At 37.3% G+C, this 23,878-nt stretch overlaps 1 protein-coding gene and 2 non-coding genes across 3 annotated transcripts; all 3 read left to right on the top strand.

The window, feature by feature from the left end:
- The first annotated feature begins 21,385 nt into the window (after window positions 1-21,385).
- LOC127091143 (40S ribosomal protein S15-4) lies at window positions 21,386-23,230 on the top strand. Its single transcript, XM_051029701.1, has 4 exons — window positions 21,386-21,551; window positions 21,640-21,788; window positions 22,251-22,308; window positions 22,824-23,230. Exons 1-4 carry the CDS (start codon window positions 21,549-21,551, stop codon window positions 23,070-23,072), a joined length of 459 nt encoding a protein of 152 aa, XP_050885658.1. The 5' UTR covers window positions 21,386-21,548; the 3' UTR covers window positions 23,073-23,230.
- Window positions 21,864-21,946, top strand: LOC127099503 (small nucleolar RNA U30). Its single transcript, XR_007793998.1, has one exon. It is a non-coding gene; the product is annotated as a small nucleolar RNA U30 (small nucleolar RNA).
- On the top strand, window positions 22,549-22,632 carry LOC127099504 (small nucleolar RNA U30). The gene has a single exon (XR_007793999.1). It is a non-coding gene; the product is annotated as a small nucleolar RNA U30 (small nucleolar RNA).
- Window positions 23,231-23,878: the final 648 nt, after the last annotated feature.

Raw genomic sequence — 23,878 nt, forward strand, 5'->3', positions numbered from 1 at the left:
AAACTCACAGCTTTCTTGTCTTTCTTCTTTTCGAGCAAAAGAGCCTTCAGTTCATCCTGCCCCTTGGATAAGCTTAGCATCATCTCCTTGAATTGAGCATTCTGAGTCTGGAGATCTTTGACAATTTGTTCGAGATCCATTTTTCTATTTGCAATGAAGACCGTGAGAACATTGAACTTGTAGAATACCTGTTATGCAGTGTTATGTTATGTTATGCAATGCATGAAATGTTTTCAAGGACTTTTGGAATTTAACTTTGCGTAAATCACCAACAAGAGAGAAATGTTTATTGCTAATTTCTTTGATCAATGTTCATTACAAAAGGAATAATAATAAAAATACAATGAAAGCTCAAGTCTCCCAGGGGCGGCTTCTTTTTGGGCGAAGATACGCATTGAGTCTTCGTTCCTCATTAAGCTGACTGGTAAGTTCTAACACTTTCTTCCTTTCTGCGACGAACTGAGTCTCGAAAGTATCCCTTTCTTCTCTCAACTGGATCCAGGATCTCTTTAGTTCCTCAACACTGGTAGGCATATCTGGATAAGGAATGATCTGAGGAGCACCTCCTTCAGCTTCGGGTTCGACAATCTGTGGTCCGATTGCAAGATATGGCATGACAAGTTCACGAGCTCTGGCGCGTACCCATCTGAGATAAGGTTCCATAGGAATAGAATTTTTCTGTCCTAACGTACCTCTCTTCACCGTGCCCCAAGCTCGTACAAATCTTTGACGGAGGCCTTGGGAATCGTTGTCATAGTCGAACACAATGCCTTCGATGATCATTTCATGTGGACCATCTCTTCGAGCACAACCAAACTGTCGCAGAGCTAAAGCAGGATTATAAGTAATACCTCCTCTTATTCCTAGGAGTGGTACATTAGGGAACTCGCCACAACGGTCAATGATGGTAACATTTTCCTTGAACTGAGGACACCAACAGATGTCTGGGTGGGAGAGCGACATTATCCTTTGAGACCATTTCAAATTCTGCTCGTTCTTCAAGACTGATTGAGGAAGGTGCGAAATAAACCACCTAGACAACAAAGGTATGCAGCACATGAGAGTCCCTTGCTTCTTCATGGTACGAGTGTGGAGGGAATGCAAAATGCCTCCCAGCAAGGTAGGTACAGGGTTATGAGTGAGAAATATCTTAATAGCATTCATGTCTATGAATTGGTCTGGATTAGGGAATAACACCAAGCCATAGATTAGCAATGCCAGGATGTCTTCGAAAGCACGAACATTCATAACTTTTAAGAATTCTCGGGCCTTATTTGTCAGGAATTTGGCAAGTAAACCCTTAACTCCACTCCTTGTTACCCAATTAGCTTCAATGTCGGACTTCGTCATGTGTAAAGCTGCGGCAACTTCTTCAGCCTTCGGAACCTTTTCTAAACCACTGAAAGGTATTTGATCAAGGATAGGTATCCCAAGCAGTCTGGAGAATTCTTCCAGTGTAGGTACCAACTGATAATCTGGGAATGTGAAGCAATGATGTTTAGGGTCGAAGAACTGGAATAAAACTCTCATCATATCTTCTTTGAAACCAGTGGTAACCAAATTGAGGAGAGAACCGTGTTTCTTGATGAACTGGGCATGATCGGAAAGTTCTGACACTAAGTTCTTGAGTTGAGGAGAGATTGCTACAAGATTAATCCGGATGGTCTTCCTGGGAGCCATAGCTTTACAAAACAGAGCAAAGTTAGATCCCTAAGTCCTTGAAATGGTTAGTACAATGTTATGATGTCATGATGTTATGATGTTATGATGTTATGAGGTTAAATAAATAACAAGCGCAAGCAAGTCACACAACCATCATTCCTAGGTTTTAAGGCTTGCATGAGTTCCATAGGTAAGTACCCTCCCCACTGAAGTTTGGTTGGTTCAACCTGTCCTAGAATAGTAACCGGGTTCTAGAAGGATCTCCAATCATTGACCTTCCTTTAAGTCCACTTCAGTGCAACACCAAGTGGTTGACCAAAGTTTCCCTAAAGTCCAATCTCAAAGAGTGTAGTATCGAGTCTCAACCAACCCCAGTCGGAACCGAAGTCAGTTATCTCACTACTTTCTAATGGCCAGGATGAGTCAATTAGGGTTCTAAAGGTCTGGTTAATGCTTTAATGACACCACGCGGAAGCCAAATTTTTCCTCAAGTGAACATGAGGAACATCAGGACATCCAAAGTGTCACATTAACCGTAGCCATCATTTTAACCATTCCAGTATACGCCGGATAGTCGCGATGATCTATTGCTACTTACCTAAGGTACACTAGATCCGGGTGTAGGATCTTTCACTCAAAAATACCCAAGCAATCCCTTAAAAGTAAATCAGACAATTTGGAATAAGTGATCTTGTTTTTAAGGTAACCTCTCTTTTTAAAGTGTCCCCAGCAGAGTCGCCAGTTCTGTCATACGGTGAACTGACTTGGGGTATTTTGCTTTTTATCGCAATGTCGCGGATAGCAAGAGTCGCCACCGACTTTTCTTTTATCCAATAAGGAAAGGTGGAAAAGAACAGGAAAGACCTCAATAGATTTTGGGTTCGGGAGGTACATTATACAAAGGGAAGGTATTAGCACCCTTTGTATCCATGGTTATCCATGGGCTCTTAATTGATGGATCACTTATATTTTTGTCTGAAAAGTGTTCGTGAACTGTTTAAAAAAATGTTTCGAAAAGAGAGTTTAACTTTGTAATGATTCTCGTACGAATGTATACAAAGTATTTATCTCGTTTGATTTTGAAAACGGTTTAGAAAAATGTAACTTGGTAATGATTCTAGTATGAATGTATACCAAGTGGTGATTTTCTAGGATTTGCAAAGTGTGAGGGGTGGGAAATGTTTTAGGTTATGATCCAGCAATTGAGAGTTATACCTTCCTAAGGTCGTTATGAACGTTTCCTATCCTTATGAGAGTAAAACTGTCCTTACTATTGAGAAGTAAGTAATTTTACCCTTTGGATGTTTAAGGGTCATCGTAGGGTCATCGATAGGTCATTGAAGGCAACAGTTGTAAGGATACCTTAGCATTCGAAGGGACGATCATCATTTAACCGTAGGCTACACCGAAGGGTCATCGAGGGACGAAATCATATATTCGAAGGCAACATCCGAGGGACCATGATTTATTTTATGATGATTTAATCGAAGGGCCATTGCTAAGTATATCCCCACATTCGCGGGACATGACCGTTATACCGTAATACCGTAGGGCAAAAGAGAGGTCCAAGATCACATATTTAGAGGCCATGTTTTAAAGTTAATTAGGTAATTAGGGTGAATCTCCACATTAAAATCAATACATTAAAAATAATACATTAAAATTAATACATTAAAATTAATTAAGCAATTTAGGGCAGCTCTTCACAAGGGTATCCCACAAATAAAGTGGAAGACCTAAACAACAATCTTTTCCTGGGGTGTGTGAACCTTTGCAACATTCAGCAAACGGGTTAGAATACCAAATCAGGGTGCAATCGAGGATTACACCGCAAAAGAAATCACAACAGTAATATGATCAGATGAACAATGCCTGGCTATGATAAAACATGAATGAAAAATCAGAAGAGAAAAGTCGGCTACTGTCAAGTTCGCGCCTGCCTCGCCTAGCGAAGGCTTAGCGAATACTCGCTTCATGCTCGCTTAGCGACGTGCTAGCGAGCGACTGCGGATTCTGGTTTTGATATCAGTACAATTTCAACCAATTTTATGCCTTATGGCTTTCATTACAGCAATTATATGGTTAATCATTTAAGGTATTCAAGTGCACACTACAATTCACATGACAAACTTAAGATATTTTCATAAATTTAATCATAATGCCATATGCAAATTAAGAACATAAGGTAGTAATAGCAATTGTAACCTTGAATTGGCCGACCGGATCGAATTGAGCGGAGGTGACCTTGCTGCCGCCGGCTTTTCCTTCAGGGTTTCTCGGAATTCTCAGGGTTAGCCTCCCGGGTTTTCCGTCTGTGAGCCCGAGGGTTTGCTTGCTAGGGTTCTCCTTTCGTCCTTTTTCGTTCTCCCCTTTTCATTACTGAAGTGCTGGTATTTATAATGCTCTTTTTCATGACCTAATGGGCTCAGAATGAAGCCCGAAATTTTCTGTTGTCTGTCAGCTTCGCTAGGCGAACGTGTAGCGAGCGTTCGCTAGGCGAACGTGTAGCGAACGTTCGCTAGGCGAGCGTGTAGCGAACGCGTAGCGAACAGGCCAGTTTGGGCCATTTTCTAGATTGGGCCATTCGTGAGCTGGGCCTTTGTTCCTTTAAGATCAGTGTCATAAAAATGAGTCGGAGTGCCCTGAAAAATGTCTTGAAATATTAATGGGCAAATTTTGGGGTATGACACATGGTATCATCATGTGGCAAAGATCAAACTTCAAATCTTCACACACACTTGCCTTGCAATCCAAGTTGATTTCAGACTCTCTAACATTCATTTGTGGACCTTAAGCAATTATCTCATGGGCATGTACACGCCCGTGCACCCATGCATCATCATTTGCCAATTTTGGAAAGTGAATTTGAAGGTGCAAATATCATGAGCTGCAGCTATAAATAGAGCCCTTTAGCATCAGAATTAAAGACATTCGTGCCAACTTTGATATTCAAAACTCCAGGGATCCAAGACCTTTTGTGCATTTCATTCTACTCATGCAAGCATTTTGAGTAAGATCAAGCACGAGCCAAGGCAAGAACAGTTGATTCCGGACCTGCATTGAAGGTATTTTCCAGAAAATTTCATCTCTTCGATTCTCTTTCAATCCTGCTCAATTCTCTTGATTCTTTGGTTGTCTGAAGTCCTACCAATGTAGGCAAGAAGATTGAGTTGCTTAGAGGTCAAATCGAAGCAACTCAGTTGACATACCTCAAATTTCAACTCCTCATATCTTTCTATATGTGAGGAGTTAGTTAAAATTGAGGTGATATTCGTGATCTACACCATTTTTCTTTTCAGATCATGCCATCCTTTTTCATTTATAATGTGGTGATGAATGGACCAGTCTGGCCAAGGTCGCCTGAGAAGACGACCAACGCTTTGCTCCGACAATTATGTGGCGTAGTCCTGAGCCAATAGATGAGTTCAATTTGTTTTAATCATGAGCGTACGTTTTAATTACCAAGCGTGTTGACGTTTGACTCAGGCGCACCATGGAACGCGTACTGGTGGCCACTTGATCTGCCACCTCAATTAATGAGGGAGATCAAGTGGTCCACATTTTTTATGATTATTTGAATTTCATTTTAATTGCTTTAGTTTCGTTAATTCATATTAATTTTAATATTGATCAAAAAAATATGAGAGTTTCACCAAAAAATTTCAAATATTTTCCTCTTTCATATTCTGAATTAAAATTATTTTTTGGATCATTATTAATATTTTTCATGATTTAATTGATTTTTCATTTCTTTTTAATTGTTTAAAAATACTTTTAAGTCTTTAAAAAATCTGAAATTTTTTCTCCAAGGTCCTTTGACCTTATTTGACCTATGATAAATCTCATGGCCATTTATTTGGTGTTTTGATGAGGTTTTAGGAATTTGACAAATCATATTTAATTTAAATGCATTATTTTAGTATTTTTAATTGGAATAAATGCCAAATAATTTTGTTTGCCAATTGTGATGACTTGTTTATGTTTGACTCTTGTTGTTGGGCCTTGGTCAAGGTTGATTTGACTTTGTCAAATTAATATCATTGGATTTAGGGGGTTGGTGGAATGTACATTCCATCTCCCAAAATGAATGAATGATATTAATTTGGTAAAAGTCCTCCTTTGATCAATTTGAGATTTCATCTATTCCCCTCCCACTTCATCTCATTCTCCTTCTTTATGCATTCATCTCATTTGGCCTATGATATCTCAAAGTCATAAAGTTAGTTGATTGAAAAATTAACATGAGTATGGATGAGATTATGCCACACCTTTTGCATATTCTTTTTGTGTGTAGTATGTTCCATGAGCATAGTTCATAATACTATGTCTCTAACATGCATTAACATCAAAATTCTATTGCCCGACCTCAAATAGTTGTGACTTCTATATAAGTCCAATTACGATTGCTTAACATAGCGCTAAATTTGTGACATAAAAGGCATAGCATTCTGGTTAGTGAGATTGTAAGTCTCCCCTCTTTCATGGTATTGTGTGGAAACTTGGTATTTTTTCCTTCCTTTGGAAGATGTCTTGGTTCAAGGATCCATGCTTGTGATAAGTGGGTTGAATGTTCTCCAAAGAATGTCTAAGAATGAAAAACAAAAATAAAACAATACTAACTCCTAACCTACTAACTACTAACTTTTAATTTCAAACTCTTTACTTTAATGTCATTTAATTCTAGCTTTTATACATTTGCCATTGTTCATATCATTCTAACTGTTTATGTTAATGCAATCTTCACTTTATCCACTTGGACCATATTGTGTGATATATTTTGTTTGTGCTTTGCTTGTTTGTGTGGTCTTTGACCATTAATGTACATAATAACAACAAAAACCCTAAAAAACTTTTGTGTGGACTGTTGGCTTGATCTTGGACAAATGGACTTAGAACTTAGGCAACATTCCTATGCTAAAGGACTTGGCCAATGCCAACTTATTGAGAAACCAAGTGCTTGCAATTTGAAACTTCATCTGATACATCATTCAAGATCTCTTTAAGTTCATATGCAACATGATCATTATGAAGTTGTTATTTTGAACCTGTGACTTGTGGAATTCATCTGTTACATGAGCTACCTTGAAGAAGATCATGGAATGGATAAGCTTGGATGTGGCCATATTTATTTGATGTTTTGCTCTTCAATATAATATAATTGTGCATTTGTGTGTTGCTTAATTCTAAAAGTCCAAGGGAATTCTGGGTTTCTATTGACATTCTTGTCTATTGGATTGCTATCCATTTGGTTAGATCTTTTCAACTCTTAACTTTTAATTTTGTACATAGGATTAGTCTCTTCATCTTCTACCTATTTCTTTAATTTCAAAACATCTCCCTCCTTTTTCAAAACCTTCTTTGATTGAACTTATTTTGTTCTAAACTTTGACCACTTTGTAAAAAAGATAGAAACTTTGGCCTTATGCCATTGCATTTTCAAACTTCTTTTCTTAAATCAAACTTGTAAATAAACTTAACTATACTCGACTTAAACTTTCGAAAAGCCAAAAAGAACTAACTCATTCAAACCATTTTTAGGCCTTTGTGCCTTTCAAACTTAATTTTTGTTAAAAGTAATGCATCCACTTTGAAATTTGTATCACGAACTACGAGGTTTTGATCCCTCATTTTTGTGTTGGTACGTATGCACAAGACCGAAGGTCTTGCCAAACACAAAAATATAATTAATGAATTCTTTTCTCATCCCCCCATTCTATTTGTTTGTAAACATCACTTTGTACCAAATACATATACATGGAAAAAGGGCTCCCTAGGAGTACCTAGGACACTTTGGGTGCTAACACCTTCCCTCTGTGTAACCAACCCTCTTACCTGTAATCTCTGACATTTTATTAGTTTTGATTTGAAAACTTTTCACTTTTTGGGTTTTGTTTGTACTTTTTCCTTTTTCCCTTGGAAACAATAAAAGTGCGGTGGCGACTCTTGTTATTTGATCTCTAGCTTATCCCTAGCTTGATGATCATGAATTTATCGCTACAGGTTGGTTGAAATGCGACGAAAAAGTAGTCAAAAAAATAAAATGAGTATGCCAGGGTAAACTATGCGGACCATAGATTAATAAAACTAACGTCTACAAGCTCAACTTTGAAATTTTTCTCCCGCCAATTTGACGTACAATTGAGAAAAAATTCAACCGATATGTTTGTAGATCCAAAAAAATATTTTGATTGGCATTTTAAGTGTCATGTGAAATAAAATGCATGATATGACAAGTAAAAATGCAAACGTCTGGTGAATGCACTGATTCACTAACTAAATAATCATGAATAAACAATCAAATGCAAATGAATCGCTCTTGGACCATTTACTCCTTATTCTCAATCACAATTAAAACCATACAAAGATTCAGATGATGACAATACTCTTGATTGTCACCCTTTAAACCTCTAAAAACGCGACACAATGGAATGAACGATGCATTGAGATTGAGAAATCAAAGCTTTTGACCTCTTAATCAACAAATGACTGAATGAATGTCATATAGACTAGATAAAATGCCAGAACTCCTGACTATTCATTAAACCTTTATGAATGCTTCTTAACTGATGAAATGCTCGACAAAAATGGATAAACTATGCTATGCTGACGCGAGTGAAAAAACCAGGTTAAAATTTAGGGTATGACAACATGGTTGTTTGCAAAGTTTAAAGAGTTGTTGACTGCACTTCAGGTAAGTATTTTGTTTCATGAAGTTTCAAAACTAATGCCCAAATTTGCTAAATTTACAAAGGCATTGCTAAAGGGTACGAAGCATAAGTTGGTCAAGAAACATGTAAACATGACGGAGAAATATGAGACGACAGTGCCTCAAACATTGCCACCAAAACTAAAGGATCCAGGTAAGTTTAACATCTCGTGTACTATTGGTGGAGTAAACATCCCACACATGTTATGTGATTTAGGGTCTAGTATAAATGTAATTCCACTGAATATGGTTACAAAATTGAATGGGAGAGATCATACCGAGTAATATGACTCTCACTTTAACTGGTTCATCTACTACTCATCTGTTTGGTATCTTACAAGACATGTTAGTGCATGTCATGAAGGAGAATTGCGGTCCAAAACGCAGCGGAAATTAAAATTTTCTCCTTTAGAGATCCTTACGAATGGTCATGATCAGTGATAGAATATTTACCTCTTGTGACGACTGAAACCTTTGGTGCAGATCTCTTGTGACAATCAAAACCTTTGATGCAGATCCACGGAGCGATCACGAACGTTGAACGATGACAACGTCTCTACTCAGTCCACACGAACGGGTTCCTTCAATCTCAGTGCTAGCTGGTACGAGTGAAGGCTTTGAGTGAGAGAGAGAGAGAGAGTGAAAACGAAAAGAATGCAACCGCAAATTTTTGCTTCTGCACAAGGGTTCTATTTATAGAACCACTTGTGTGGGCTTCAAGCTAAAAGCCCACTTAAGTGTATTTTGGCCCATATCTTATAATATGCCCAAAATCACTTAAGCTCATGGTACCTTACCATATTTCGTATTCTACTCAAGTACATCGTACCTTACGATGCTCTATAACTCACTTAAGGGCACCGTACCTTACGGTATTCCTTAGTTACTCTATCTCTCATCAATCCGTCCTTTGTGTGTGACCCTGTAGGTTTTCGTGACGTTGGCAATTATATTAAATCACGCATTTAACATAATAAACAGTGAGCGGTATCTAGCAACACATCACTGCTACCCAAGACACGAAAATGTCATGTGATCTGACAATTCCTTCTGTGATAATACTTATGTGTATAATTACCCTTTTGCCCTTATGTCTATATTGAACACAAGGCATAGACCGTGTCATCCTTGTCCAGTTCAATATTGGGCCCATAGACATTTATCCTGTTATGCAGGATGGGCAAATTCCATCTAGGTCACTCATGTCCCTCAGCATGCTTTGTGGAGTACCCATCAACTGTCTTTATGGTTATCCAGTTACGGACAACGTTGGATCAGCAATAAAGCACTCGACTTTACATCTAGGATCCATAGTGGTTTCAGGTCGAAGAGTGGAATACACTATTATCACCATGAGAATAACTTATGACACCTTGCATAACTTTCTATATAGTATTCTCATAGCGGGTCAATCCGGTATAAATATTACTCCTAATATTCATACCTATGTTTAAGACTTGATAACTCTTTATCCATGATCCATGAGATGTGATCATCAGTCTACAAACATAATAGTCTTAATGCTTTAATGTTATCCCACTTCATATTAAAGCTCGACTACGGATACTTTAGGAATATTGTCCTTATGTTTAATGTGTTCTCATGATTAAGTCACACTTAATATATTAAACGGACTATCTATTCCAGGGACTTTATTAATCAACCATAATAAAGAGAATGCCTTTTATTATTCGATACAAGTACCAAAATGTATTGGCCTCTAGGGCTTACACCAACAATCTCCCACTAGCACTAGAGCCAATCAGGCATACCCTTAATACCCATAGATCTAGTATGGCCATCATGCTTCTGCTGCGCAAGAGGCTTTGTCAGTGGGTCAGCAATATTGTCAAGTGTAGGTACTCTGCATATTTTCACATCTCCTTTATCTATTATCTCTCGAATGAGATGATAACGCCTAAGTATGTGTTTGGATCGTTGGTGAGATCTAGGCTCCTTGGCTTGTGCGATAGCACCATTGTTATCACAGTAGAGACCAATGGGATCCACAATGCTAGGAACTATGCCAAGTTCACTAATGAACTTTTGATCCAAACAACTCCCTTTTCTGCATTTGAGGCAGCAATATACTCGGCCTCGGTTGTAGAATCAGCAACTGTATCTTGCTTTGAACTTTTCCAGCTCACAGCGCCACCGTTTAAGCAAAACACATAACCAGATTGCGATCTAAAGTCATCCTTATCTGTCTGGAAGCTAGCATCGGTGTATCCAATTATAGCCAACTCTTCCTGACCTCCATATATCAAGAATGAGTCCTTAGTCCTTCTTAAACACTTAAGGATATTCTTGACAGCCACCCAGTGAGCATCACCAGGATCATATTGGTACCTACTCGTTGTACTTAAAGCATACGAGACATCTGGTCGAGTACATAACATGGCATACATAATAGATCCTATTGCAGATGCATATGGAATCTTATTCATGCGATCCCTTTCTTCCTTAGTTAAAGGGGATTGTGTTCTTGATAGACACAGGCCATGTTGCATAGGTATGAATCTTTTCTTGGAATCATGCATATTAAAGCGTCTCAACACTTTGTCTATGTATGTACTCTGACTTAGGCCAAGCAGTTTTTATGATCTATCTCTATAGATTCTGATTCCTAATATATAGGCTGCTTCACCTAGGTCCTTCATAGAAAAGCATTTCCCCAACCAAGACTTTACTTGTTGTAGGGTGGGGATATCGTTTCCAATGAGTAATATGTCATCTACATATAATACCAGGAAAACAATCATGCTCCCACTAACCTTCTTGTAGACACAAGGCTCATCTTCGTTCTTGATCAATCCATATTGTTTTACTGTTTCATCAAAACGAAGATTCCATGAGTAGGTCACAGGCTCATCTTGATCCATGAGTAATACATCACCTTGATCCATATATCTCAGGTAGGTGACGCATCCTGCCTGACCTACGCTGGTCTTGTTCTACTTGAGCAGGTTGCTCTTACACAACTACTTGTGTTTCCTGCTCCAATTCCTCCATAAGTGTGTCGATGCTTTGTGATTCTTGAATTTCTTCAAGCTCTACTTTCCTCCCACTGGTTCCTTTGGAAATAAAATTATTTTCTAGGAAAACTCCAGTTCAAGCGACAAACACTTTGCCCTCAGAAGGATCGTAGAAGTAATACCCTCTTGTTTCTTTAGGATACCCCACAAATAAGCATTTGTCAGATTTGGGCTCAAGCTTAGTTGAAATTTGTCGTTTCACATAAACCTCGCAACCCCAAATCTTTATGTAAGACATATGTGGTTTCTTACCACTCCATATCTCATATGGTGTCTTCTCAACCTTTTTGGATGGAACACAGTTAAAGTGTGTAAGCTGCTGTCAATATCCCCAAAAGGAGTTTGGAAGATCGGCGTGACTCATCATGGATCGGACCATGTCTAACAGGGTTCGATTTCTTCTCTCAGATACACCATTCCATTGGGGTGTTCCAAGAGGAGTGAGTTGGGATAGGATCCCACACTCTTTCAGATAGTCATCAAACTCTAGGCTTAAATATTCACCACCTCGATCTGATCGAAGAGCTTTAATATTCTTACCTAGTTGGTTTTAACTCGTTAGGTTTCACCCTTTTAGTATTAATGTTATTAATAGGCATTTCGAGATCAAGGACATACAGTCCATTGCTCATTTGTGCAGTAGCATAGAATATATCATTCAAATAAATTGAGCAACAATTGTTCTTTATTATAAATGAAAAACCAAACTTGTCCAAACAAGAAATGGAAATAATATTCCTGCTAATTGCAGGTACATAATAACAGTTCTCTAACTGAATTATTAAACCACTAGGTAAAGTTAATACATAAGTTCCTACGGCTAAAGCAGCAACCTTTGCTCCATTGCCAACTCGTAGGTCAACTTCACCTTTTGCCAAATCTCTACTTCTTTTTAGCCCCTGCACATTTGTACAAATGTGAGAACCGCATCCAGTATCTAATATCCATGATGCAGAAGTAGATAAATTTATTTCAATAACAAAAATACCTGAAGTTGAAGTCTCTACTCCATTCTTCGTATCTTCCAGGTACTTTGGGCAGTTTCTCTTCCAGTGTCCGGTCTTACCGCAATGGAAGCAGGTGTCTGCCTTTGCTATGCCTCCAGTAGGCTTCAAAGCAGCAACAGTGGGTCTGGGTTTGGCAACTTCCTTGCCTTTCCCTTTATCACCCTGCTTGGTGGGCCTTTTGTTCTGTCTCTTTCCATTTCTGATCATCAGAATGGACTTCCCTTTTGTCTTCAGATTCTGTTCAGCTGTTCTTAACATGCCTAGCAGTCCAGGAAGAGATTTATCCATATCATTCATATTGAAATTTAGGACAAATTGACTGAATCTATCTGGCAACGATTACAAGATCAAATCAGTCGCAAGTTCCTTTCCGAGGGGAAAACCCAACCTTTCAAGGTTTTCCACATACCCAATCATCTTGAGCACATGGGGACTTACAGGGGCTCCCTCAGCTAACTTGCTTTGAAAAAGGGCTTTCGAAACTTCAAACCTCTCATGCCTTGCTTGCTCTTGATAGAGCAGCTTCAGGTGTTCGATCATATCGAACGCTGACACGTTCTCATGTTGCTTTTGCAATTCTGAGTTCATGGTAGCCAGCATGAGACAAGCAGTTTCATTGGCATCATCGACATGCTTCTTATAAGCATCTCTTTCTGCCTTAGGTGCAGAACTAGGAGGTTCCTCTTCAGGAACAGGTGTCTCCAAGACATACAGCTTTTTATCATGTTTGAGGACAATCCTCAGGTTTCGGTGCCAATCCAGAAAATTTGTCCCAGACAATTTTTCCTTGTCAAGGATTGATCGCAAGATGTTGTTAGAGGTGTTTGCTGTCATGGTTATCTACATAAGGATTAAGAAAATATAAGTATCATTGACATATTTAATTAGGCCTTTAATCAAATATGCTCCCACTATTTTACTCAAAACAAATGACCCTCATCATTTGATTCGGAAAATCCCGTTGGAAGATTTTCTAGTGGGTCAAGATCCATATTTCACTTCGTTCTAAGTCCGCGTAGACGGATTACACAAAACTAGGTTATTTAGGTAGGAACTCCTTCCAGTTGTATCTCATACAACTCTCGAAAATTTCAGTTGGGTGAATAACTCCTTATTCCAATCCATCATATGGATTATTCCCAACTCTTGCTTCTAAAACATATATGATATTATTATAATTAAGTTTGACCCATTGTCTTAGCAGTTGGATATTACAATTATCCCATCGCACCTTACTAATATAGAACATGCACCTCGCTTTGGCGAAACCTACATTATCCGATACTAGTCTTGATGAGTGCTAAAACTTGGAAAGCAAACATATATAATATCATCATAATTTGTTTAGTTAAGTTTGACCCATTGTTTTAGCAGTTGGATATTACAATTATCCCATCGCACCTTACTAATATAGAACATGCACCTCGCTTTGGCGAAACCTACATTATCCGATACTAGTCTTGATGAGTGCTAAAACTTGGAAAGCATAAACTTAATATTTTAGTTTGAGGGAATTGCAATTGTTACGATCTCACCGGCTTGTTTATCATATAAATCGTCTCTCACATGCATCAACATACATTCACATGCATCAACATATATACAAACAAAATGAAACAGTTATGGCCCCTAGCGCAATTGTTCTCCCAAGCCAATGAGAGAACCTAAGCTAACCTACAACGATCTAAGCTTCTCCAAGCAAGATCTTCAAGGTTTTCCTCCTTTAATATTGAATTCTTCTCTAAGCTTCTCCAAGCAAGATCTTCAAGATTGTCCTCTTTTGATATTGAAATCTTCTCTTTCTTCATAACATTGTCTTCTTCTCTTTATTCATAACATTACATTCCAGAAGAAACTCGTTTTACATACGAGGGTTTGAGATGAGAAAAGAAGTTACATTAAGAGATCAAAAGGAGAGGCACGACACGCAGGTCGTATTTAAAAACCCAAAACAAAATAAAGGACAACTAAGGCCATAACTGATCACCACAAGGCAATAATAATAAACACATTGTTATTATTAAATTTTAATTCCTTTAATTAATTAAAACCAAATTAAATTTCGGCGACCGATCATACTACGCAGAGTTAGCCGGGGGTTCCGCTGACCGATCAGCGGACGGGGTCAAGGGGCAGCGCCCTTGCGGGGTTGGAGGGGCAGCGCCCTTGTCCAAAATTTTAATGAACAATTCTTTTGAAATGGACATTGTTTTGCATGAACACAACCCTTGCGTAGTCACAAAACAGGAACCCCAAAATTTTGACTCTGGGAGTGTGACGACCGTCACAGGCGTGTGACGACCGTCACAGGCAATGTGAGTGTGACGACCGTCATGGGCGTGTTACGACCGTCACGCATCCAGTTTGTTATGCCTGTTACGCTCGTCACACGAACTTCACGCGGCCAAACTAATAGGACTTTGAAACAGTCTACAGACCTCTTCCAAAAAGCCCTAAATTCAGAACTCCTTGACGGCACAACCCTTGCGCCGTCACCAACCCTAATGCGCCAATTTCAGACCGTCAAACACACCTCGATTGTTGATTCAGTATGATTGATCAACATGTCATTGCTTCACCATACTAATGTCGGATTCCGAAGAAAATGACCATTGATCGCTCAAAGGAAAACAATCATTTAGTGTTCGAATGAATGAAACAGAAACAGTATATCACATATACCGTACTTTGCATTAGGATTACTTATATCATATATAAGTTGATCGGTCTCAATTGCGTAACCTATGGACGATCGATGTATCGCTGCTTCACCATACTAATGTCGGATTCCGAAGCATAGTCAACATCAATCATCCAACTCGTACACTCATGATGCCAAATTTAATTACCCGATTAATTAATTGATTCATTTTGTCTTTTAATCATATTAATACAGAAAGTAAACAGCTATCCGAGTCATGGTTTCGTAAGTGGCTCTGATACCACTGAAGGAGAATTGCGGTCCAAAACGCAGCGGAAATTAAAATTTTCTCCTTTAGAGATCCTTACGAATGGTCATGATCAGTGATAGAATATTTACCTCTTGTGACGACTGAAACCTTTGGTGCAGATCTCTTGTGACAATCAAAACCTTTGATGCAGATCCACGGAGCGATCACGAACGTTGAACGATGACAACGTCTCTACTCAGTCCACACGAACGGGTTCCTTCAATCTCAGTGCTAGCTGGTACGAGTGAAGGCTTTGAGTGAGAGAGAGAGAGAGAGAGAGAGTGAAAACGAAAAGAATGCAACCGCAAATTTTTGCTTCTGCACAAGGGTTCTATTTATAGAACCACTTGTGTGGGCTTCAAGCTAAAAGCCCACTTAAGTGTATTTTGGCCCATATCTTATAATATGCCCAAAATCACTTAAGCTCATGGTACCTTACCATATTTCGTATTCTACTCAAGTACATCGTACCTTACGATGCTCTATAACTCACTTAAGGGCACCGTACCTTACGGTATTCCTTAGTTACTCTATCTCTCATCAATCCGTCCTTTGTGTGTGACCCTGTAGGTTTTCGTGACGTTGGCAATTATATTAAATCACACATTTAACATAATAAACAGTGAGCGGTATCTAGCAACACATCACTGCTACCCAAGACACGAAAATGTCATGTGATCTGACAATTCCTTCTGTGATAATACTTATGTGTATAATTACCCTTTTGCCCTTATGTCTATATTGAACACAAGGCATAGACCGTGTCATCCTTGTCCAGTTCAATATTGGGCCCATAGACATTTATCCTGTTATGCAGGATGGGCAAATTCCATCTAGGTCACTCATGTCCCTCAGCATGCTTTGTGGAGTACCCATCAACTATCTTTATGGTTATCCAGTTACGGACAACGTTGGATCAGCAATAAAGCACTCGACTCTACATCTAGGATCCATAGTGGTTTCAGGTCGAAGAGTGGAATACACTATTATCACCATGAGAATAACTTATGACACCTTGCATAACTTTCTATATAGTATTCTCATAGCGGGTCAATCCGGTATAAATATTACTCCTAATATTCATACCTATGTTTAAGACTTGATAACTCTTTATCCATGATCCATGAGATGTGATCATCAGTCTACAAACATAATAGTCTTAATGCTTTAATGTTATCCCACTTCACATTAAAGCTCGACTACGGATACTTTAGGAATATTGTCCTTATATTTAATGTGTTCTCATGATTAAGTCACACTTAATATATTAAACGGACTATCTATTCCAGGGACTTTATTAATCAACCATAATAAAGAGAATGCCTTTTATTATTCGATACAAGTACCAAAATGTATTGGCCTCTAGGGCTTACACCAACATGTCAATGGTTTAGTTTTTCCTGTAGATTTTGTGATGATTAACATGAAGGGAGATTTCGGAGGGTCATCTATTCTCGGACGCCCATTCTTGGTAACCAATAAGGCTTTAATAGATGTGGAAATTGGTGAACTTGTCTTGAAGTTCAACAAGGAATAAATGGTGTTTAATGCGTATGAATGGACACCATATATGGATGACCAAGAGATATGCTACCAACTGGAATAAAAAGCTAACAAGGATGACAAAGGGAAGAAGGAAAGTGAATTGACCGATGTGAGGGTATCCATTGTGTCTTACGTACCTCAGACATGGGCCATCAAACTAATGACAGAAAAGAAGCGTTAGGTGGGAGGCAACCCATCAATAAGTCTTTATATTTATAAGTTTAATTTTGTTTTTTAAACGTTTACAATTTACGTGTTATGTTGCCAGAATATAAAGTAGGTGAAAGAAAAGAAGAAAAGAAAACAACAAAGAAGAAAAGATGAGGAAAATATTGAAGCTCCCTGGAATAATCACGCAAGCTATCACACGAATGATGGGGCTTCATCACGCACACGATATTTGTATAACACATACGATAGAGTCGTTTGGGGGAATTTGAATACCATCATTATCGCACGCGATAGAAGCATAATGTACGCAGTATAAACGTTGTTGACAGACGTTACCATCGCACGCACGATGAATGTATAATGCGTATGATAGAAACAAATATGTGGCCTATAAATTGAGATTTTTGAAATCTCTTTCCTCACAACTCTTTTTCTTCTTTTTCCTCTTCATAAAAACTCATCTAAGCATACTCTCTGTGTAATTCTTTTTCTCTATGCAGTGTTATTTTGTGTGTTATTGCAGGTACATGTGGCTTTAAAAAGAGGAAGAATGACAAGAGGTTTATCTTCAAGAACTGGCTCCGCTCCTAATTCCCTAACCTTCTTTAATATCAATTTTATTTATGAGGCTAATGCAGAAAAGCACCTCAAGTTGGTTGATTACCATATTGTGAGGGAGAGAGCATTCACATGCGAAGATATATAAGGTTTTGAAGAGGTGGTGGAGATGATGCAACAAAGGCATTGGGTAAGTTTCAACAATTTAATTCGAGAAGCAAATAAAAACATATTCCTAGAATTTTATGCAAACACGACATTTAGCAAAGTGGGTACCTGCATTTCTTATGTACTAGGTAAGTATGTTGATTATTCCCCTAGTATACTAACTCTATTTTTAATCTTCAACTGCTTTTATATGTGCTTTTAGGGACTATAGAAATGAGAACAAGGTAATAAACGATGAAATGGCCCAAGAGATGATTGAAACTTTTTATAGGCCAGATGGGTGGTTGAGCGTGGCTTAGCGTTGCGACTCGAAACCACTTAATTTCGCCAAATTTCGAGGGCTTGGGCCTCATATTTTTGTGCAGTCTTTAGAAGCTGCATCTAACCAATCACAACTTATTGTGAAGCGGTGTTCAGGACTTTTAACTCTTTTGAGGGGGAACCTATTAATTTGTGTCGTTTAATTTATGAAAATATCAAATACATGGATAACATTTCATAATGACATTGTGGGTATTTTTGTGTTATTAATGAATTGTGTAGTAGAGTCGGAGTGCCCGTTTACCTCGACGATGAGATAATAAGTCCAAAAGCACCTCTCAACGCTTCAGCTATAAGGAGGCTGCAACACATGAATCCTGCAGAAGTTGCTCATCATGATCTAGAGGATAATCCAGCAGGAAATGACGAAGGATTCTACCAACCGCAAATGCAAGCACCAACTAGAGCAAATGCAAGGTCAACATGCTTCAGAGTTTCAAAGAAGAATGGAAGCTCATGCAGTGGGGGTTACAAGGTAGATAACAAAAGTTTCACCCACTTTGTATGCTGAACCTCCGAGATTAGCTCATGTATTTCGAGACTTCTACAACTAGTAAGAATACCATATGCCTGCTTAGAGTTCAAGAGCACGCTTTGCAACTACCAGAGAGATGGAGAATTACTTCACCAATCAAGATTAAGCAAGAGGAAAGACCATATGCGAGCAGAATGGACTAGACAAAATAACGACTTCAACATCACAATGAATGACGTGCATGATCTTTTCCACAATGATAACATATGAAAATACACGTAGTTTGCTTTTATTTCTTAGAATATTTTCTTTTTTTTTAAATGTACACCTAAAAAAGAGTAATATCAACTATAAATACTCTTCCCCAATGTATTATTCAGTAATGTTGTTTTTAATGAACAAGTTTGTAGCTGTTGTTTCTTTCAGATTTACAAAATTTGGAATTATAACATTGAACAAATAAACCAAAAGTAAACTTGATCATCAAGAAAGTAACTCAAAACTTGAAGTTAAAGGATAAAAAAATAATCAAGGGACTTGTACTCAACCTTCAGATACCTCAACTAGTAAGGTTTGAGCCAAAGAAATTCCATTGTTTACTATTCCTTTTTTATTAAGTGTATTCATGCTTTATTGCTTTATCAGGTTTGAACTATTTTCCACTAAATTTGTATGGTTTGATTGACACACAATGAGGTCGTTGTTTGCTTTTAACTTTTAGCCTTTTTAACCACCTTGTAGTAATAGGTACATCCATTGCTAACCACTTTGAGCTTAGCCTTTCCTTTGATGACCTAGCCTTAATTCTTAGCCGTATGACTTGTTTTCCACCCTCTCTTTGGAGTTAGGTAGAATTATAGTTCTTAAGTGGTATGGAAAATATTAAGTTGGGGTTGCTCTTGGAAGTGAGCAAAGTTTTAGGTTTGGGGTTGGGGTGCTAGAGAAAAATGATCAAAAGTTCAAAATTTTGAGAAAATAAGAAGTGGACAAAAGAACTTCTTCAAAAAAATATAATTAAGCAAAGTGAATAATAAGAACCACAATAGTTATATCTCTAGTACCATAAAAAAAGAACAAAAGGGTATGATAATATAAGGAGAACTAGACACCTAATTCCAAAGGTTTAAACTTACTTTCCCCAAAATATCCTACCCAAACATAAGCCAAGATACAACCGAAAAAGCCCTCAAATATGTGTGTTTTGATTGATTTGACGAATGATGTTAGAACATGATCAAACTCAATATAAACTATTTTGCATGTTGATTTAGAAACTACCTTATCCATTGAGTGAGTCAAGGTGAGATGAGAGACATGTTAAGTACTTGTCAAAGTTTAAGGATGTTTTATGAATTTTTCGAATGGAAGTTAGAAGCTAGAACGATGGCCAGACAAAGAAAAAGTTATATGGTGATGTTCAATTGTTATTGTGCAACTTGCTTTCTGTTTGCAATTAGCAGTGCAAATAAGTTACTTGAGAACAAACAATGATTCAAGTTTGGGGTTGTGATGACACTTTGTCATTGCATGTTTACGGTCGAAGAAACAAATCAAAACAAGTTAAAGAGGATAAGAAATGAAGAATAAATGCCAAAGAAAGAGGAAAAAATGACTAAGTGTGAAGAAATAAAGACTTAGTGAAAATTAGGTGAAAATGGGAGCAAAAGCATGCAACAACTAGAATAATTACGCGCAATATCACGTAGCATCGCACGCGCGTTGCAAAATATCACACGCGGGATAACCCTTTTTTTGGGCTTTTTCTAATACGTTCTGATCTATTCTGAAGACTTTAAAAGAATACAGTTGGTATTTTTTCAAGGGTTCTGAATTTGTACACGTGAAGGAAGAGTTTACAACACCGGATGACATGTTTGGAGAGCATTTGAAGTCATTGACGGTCAATTCTTCAAGGGATTTCTTATGCAACCTTCTTATTTGTTATTGGTCTTGTAATTTGCACAATGGGTAACTAATTCTCTTTAGGTTAGGTCGTGTTTGATGAAACTATTTGGATAATGTTAGTGCATATGTTTGATTTGATATTGCATGAATAATTTGATTTATAATTCTATTCAATTACACCGTGTTCTTAATGCTTTTTATATGAGATACTCTTTTAATTTGAATTTGGACACATATGAAATATTGATCATTAGTCTATGTGTTGGACCTAAGGCAATTGTCGCGCTTATGGTGGTGGACTAGGGATAGAAAAATACGAGTAGTGGATTAAGAATTAATGTTCTATTGCATTTCCTAATCTTACTTACGCTGGTGGATTTGGGATAGAAAAATCCGAGTATAGATTAGTGAACTATACACCAAGAGATTGGGTATAACAATTTTGTTAATTCACCATGGGATTACAGAGACAATATCATTCATGCACTACATCAAATATCAACAATAGAGAAATATGAGATTCTATACACAACCTGATCACTTTCGTATTATTGTCGGCACATGTTATTTTTTTTTCGCAATTAAAATTCAAAATTTTCCAATTTAGTATTCTCTACACATTGCACAATATTATCTGATTAAATAACAATCTCTATAAATTTAATTTTTTTTATTATTACGATATTATCAATATACTTATCGATTTTTTTATTATTAAGATATTATCAATATACTTGTCGAGAAGATATCACCTACTAAATTTTTTAAAATTTAGTTATGTCTTTCAAGACAAATATGAGAGAAGTTAAAATGTGTGGTGACAAATATTAAAGTAAGGGTGTTAGGTTAAATTCTCGAGAAGAGTAGGTAAAGTAATATGGTCCATTAGGCCATGAGCCCAAAGTTTTCAATAACCCAACTTGCTATTGATATAAAAACGTCACCGTCTGAGTAGGAATTAAAAGAACCCTAGCAGAGAGAGATCCGTGAGTAGCAGCTGCAAGAAGAACCCTAGCACAGTTCCTCTGAAAAATTGTTGCAGCCATGGTGAAAATCTGAACTCTTTCTCTTCTCAATCTTCGGTTATTTCTACGATTTTCGCATTGTTGAATGATTCGTTTGGTTGATTTTTCAGGCAGATGTTGAACCCGAGGTTGCCGCACAAGGAGTGCCAAAGAAGAGAACGTTTAAGAAGTTTAGTTTCAGAGGTGTTGATCTCGATGCTCTCTTGGATATGTCCACCGATGAGCTCGTCAAGCTCTTCTCCGCTCGTGCCCGTAGAAGGTATTGTAGTGAATCCGAATTTGTTTTGCCTCTGTATTGTGATTGTTGGAGTGAAATTTTGAGGTAGCTAGAAGGCGCTGTGATGATTATATGAAATAATCTCGTTAATCTGATTTACTATGAGGATAATTTCCATATCCATTCATTATTTTCTGAGCACCATTTTAGGTTATTTGTCAATAATGTTAGATTTTTAACTTTATGGGTTGACAGTTGAACGTGTTTATACTTTTTATAATCATCTTGTTCTATAGAATTACTACGGTAAAGGTTTGAGATCTATCTTATGGAAGATTTATTTTTGATGTATTTTATAATTGTTTATACAGTAGTTCATACTGCTACTATTATTATTTAGGACTAGTTTCAAAATTACTATTCAAAATTTCATTCTCTTTTTTGTTTTATATGTAAACAACATCTCATTTTGATCCATTACAATTAAAAATATCTGCATTCCAGGTTTCAACGTGGTTTGACCCGCAAGCCTATGGCACTGATCAAGAAGCTCCGCAAGGCTGTAAGTTTTCTATTTATTTATGTATCTATTATTCCAGTTTGTTAATTCTTGTTGATTATAGATTTCAATTAGATGATTAGTTCTATTTTTTTAGTTGATGAGGATATGTAGAAGCAATAGTAGTGTTACCCAGTGGTTTAACAACTGGGAATTTGTTTATTTATGGAATGAATGATTTGATTTGATTTGAACCACAATTCAAACCTCAAAGATGTGAAGGGTATTATCAGTTCTTATAGGTGCTATGATGATTAAGTGAAATAATCTCGTTAATCTGATTAATAATGAGGATAACTATCATACCCATTCGTTACTTTTCTGAGCACTTTTCTTCCTCGATATCTTTTCATTTGGAATATTTAAACATTTTCCTCAATATCTTTCTGAGCACTGATATTTGATTACTAATTTCTCATTAAACTTATGAGCATGCTCTAACAGTATTGTATTAAAGTTGATTTGTTTCACTTGTTTGTTTTTTTAATAATGGTATGTATGATTCTATATTGTGGCAGAAACGTGAGGCCCCTGCTGGTGAGAAGCCTGAACCTGTAAGAACTCACCTCCGCAACATGATCATTGTGCCTGAGATGATTGGTAGCATTATTGGTGTCTACAATGGAAAGACTTTCAATCAAGTTGAAATTAAACCTGAAATGATTGGCCATTATCTAGCCGAGTTTTCAATCTCATACAAGCCTGTTAAGCATGGTAGGCCTGGTATTGGTGCTACTCACTCCTCCAGGTTTATTCCTCTCAAGTGAAGATCATCACAGAAACCCCTATCCATATGTCAATGGAAACTTTATCTTGTTCTACTGCAACTATTTAAATATTTTATTTCTACTTGACATTGTTTTTTTGACATTTAGGACACAACTGAAGTTTTGGATTTAATATATTTGTTATTGAACTTTTTAAACTTTCTATTTCTCCTTGATTTCAATATGGATTATAGCTAGTATGATATTTTGCACTGTATACTGATTATACAATGCAGTATGTTATTTGTTTTTTATAATGGTGTGAAGTGTCCTCATAATACTACTAACAGGTTTAGTCTAATTTCTGACAACCCTCATCTTGGAGCTTCGAAAAATCCTAATGTTCTCCCCTCTTATAAAATGCCATCGCCCATTGACTCATTCCCTTGTAAAAAGCTGTGTCATGCTTATAACCAACGCACAACAACGTTATCCTTGCAACTTATTATCTTTTTTTCTCCTTGAATTATTTGATTCAGAGGACTCCTCAATTTGGCTTTATTTTTCTAGAATTTAAGGTATCTTTGGTTCTAAGACAAGCTGACTAAATGATTTTACTTGAAAGACTCGGTTGTATTATTAATGTGAAGAGGTAATGTGTTATCAATATTAGTATCTTTGGTTCTACCAAGACAAACTGACTAAATGATTTTACTTTGAAGACTTGGTTATATTGTTATCAATGTGGAGAGGTAATGTGTTTTATGCATAAAAGTTTTACACATTTGCTTTTTTCGTTTGTTTGTTTAAGAGGTACTAATAAGAGTCTCAGTTTATGAGAGAAAGTTATGGATGACATGGTTCTG

This window comes from Lathyrus oleraceus, chromosome 6, assembly GCF_024323335.1.
Source record: "Lathyrus oleraceus cultivar Zhongwan6 chromosome 6, CAAS_Psat_ZW6_1.0, whole genome shotgun sequence".
Taxonomy (NCBI): Eukaryota; Viridiplantae; Streptophyta; class Magnoliopsida; order Fabales; family Fabaceae; genus Lathyrus; species Lathyrus oleraceus.

What these genes read in the sequence shown, in the direction of transcription:
- LOC127091143 (XM_051029701.1), top strand. An exon ending in TCCGCTCGTGCCCGTAGAAG is followed by an intron (nt 21,789 to 22,250) that starts GTATTGTAGTGA and finishes TCTGCATTCCAG; the next exon opens with GTTTCAACGTGGTTTGACCC. An exon ending in TCAAGAAGCTCCGCAAGGCT is followed by an intron (nt 22,309 to 22,823) that starts GTAAGTTTTCTA and finishes ATATTGTGGCAG; the next exon opens with AAACGTGAGGCCCCTGCTGG.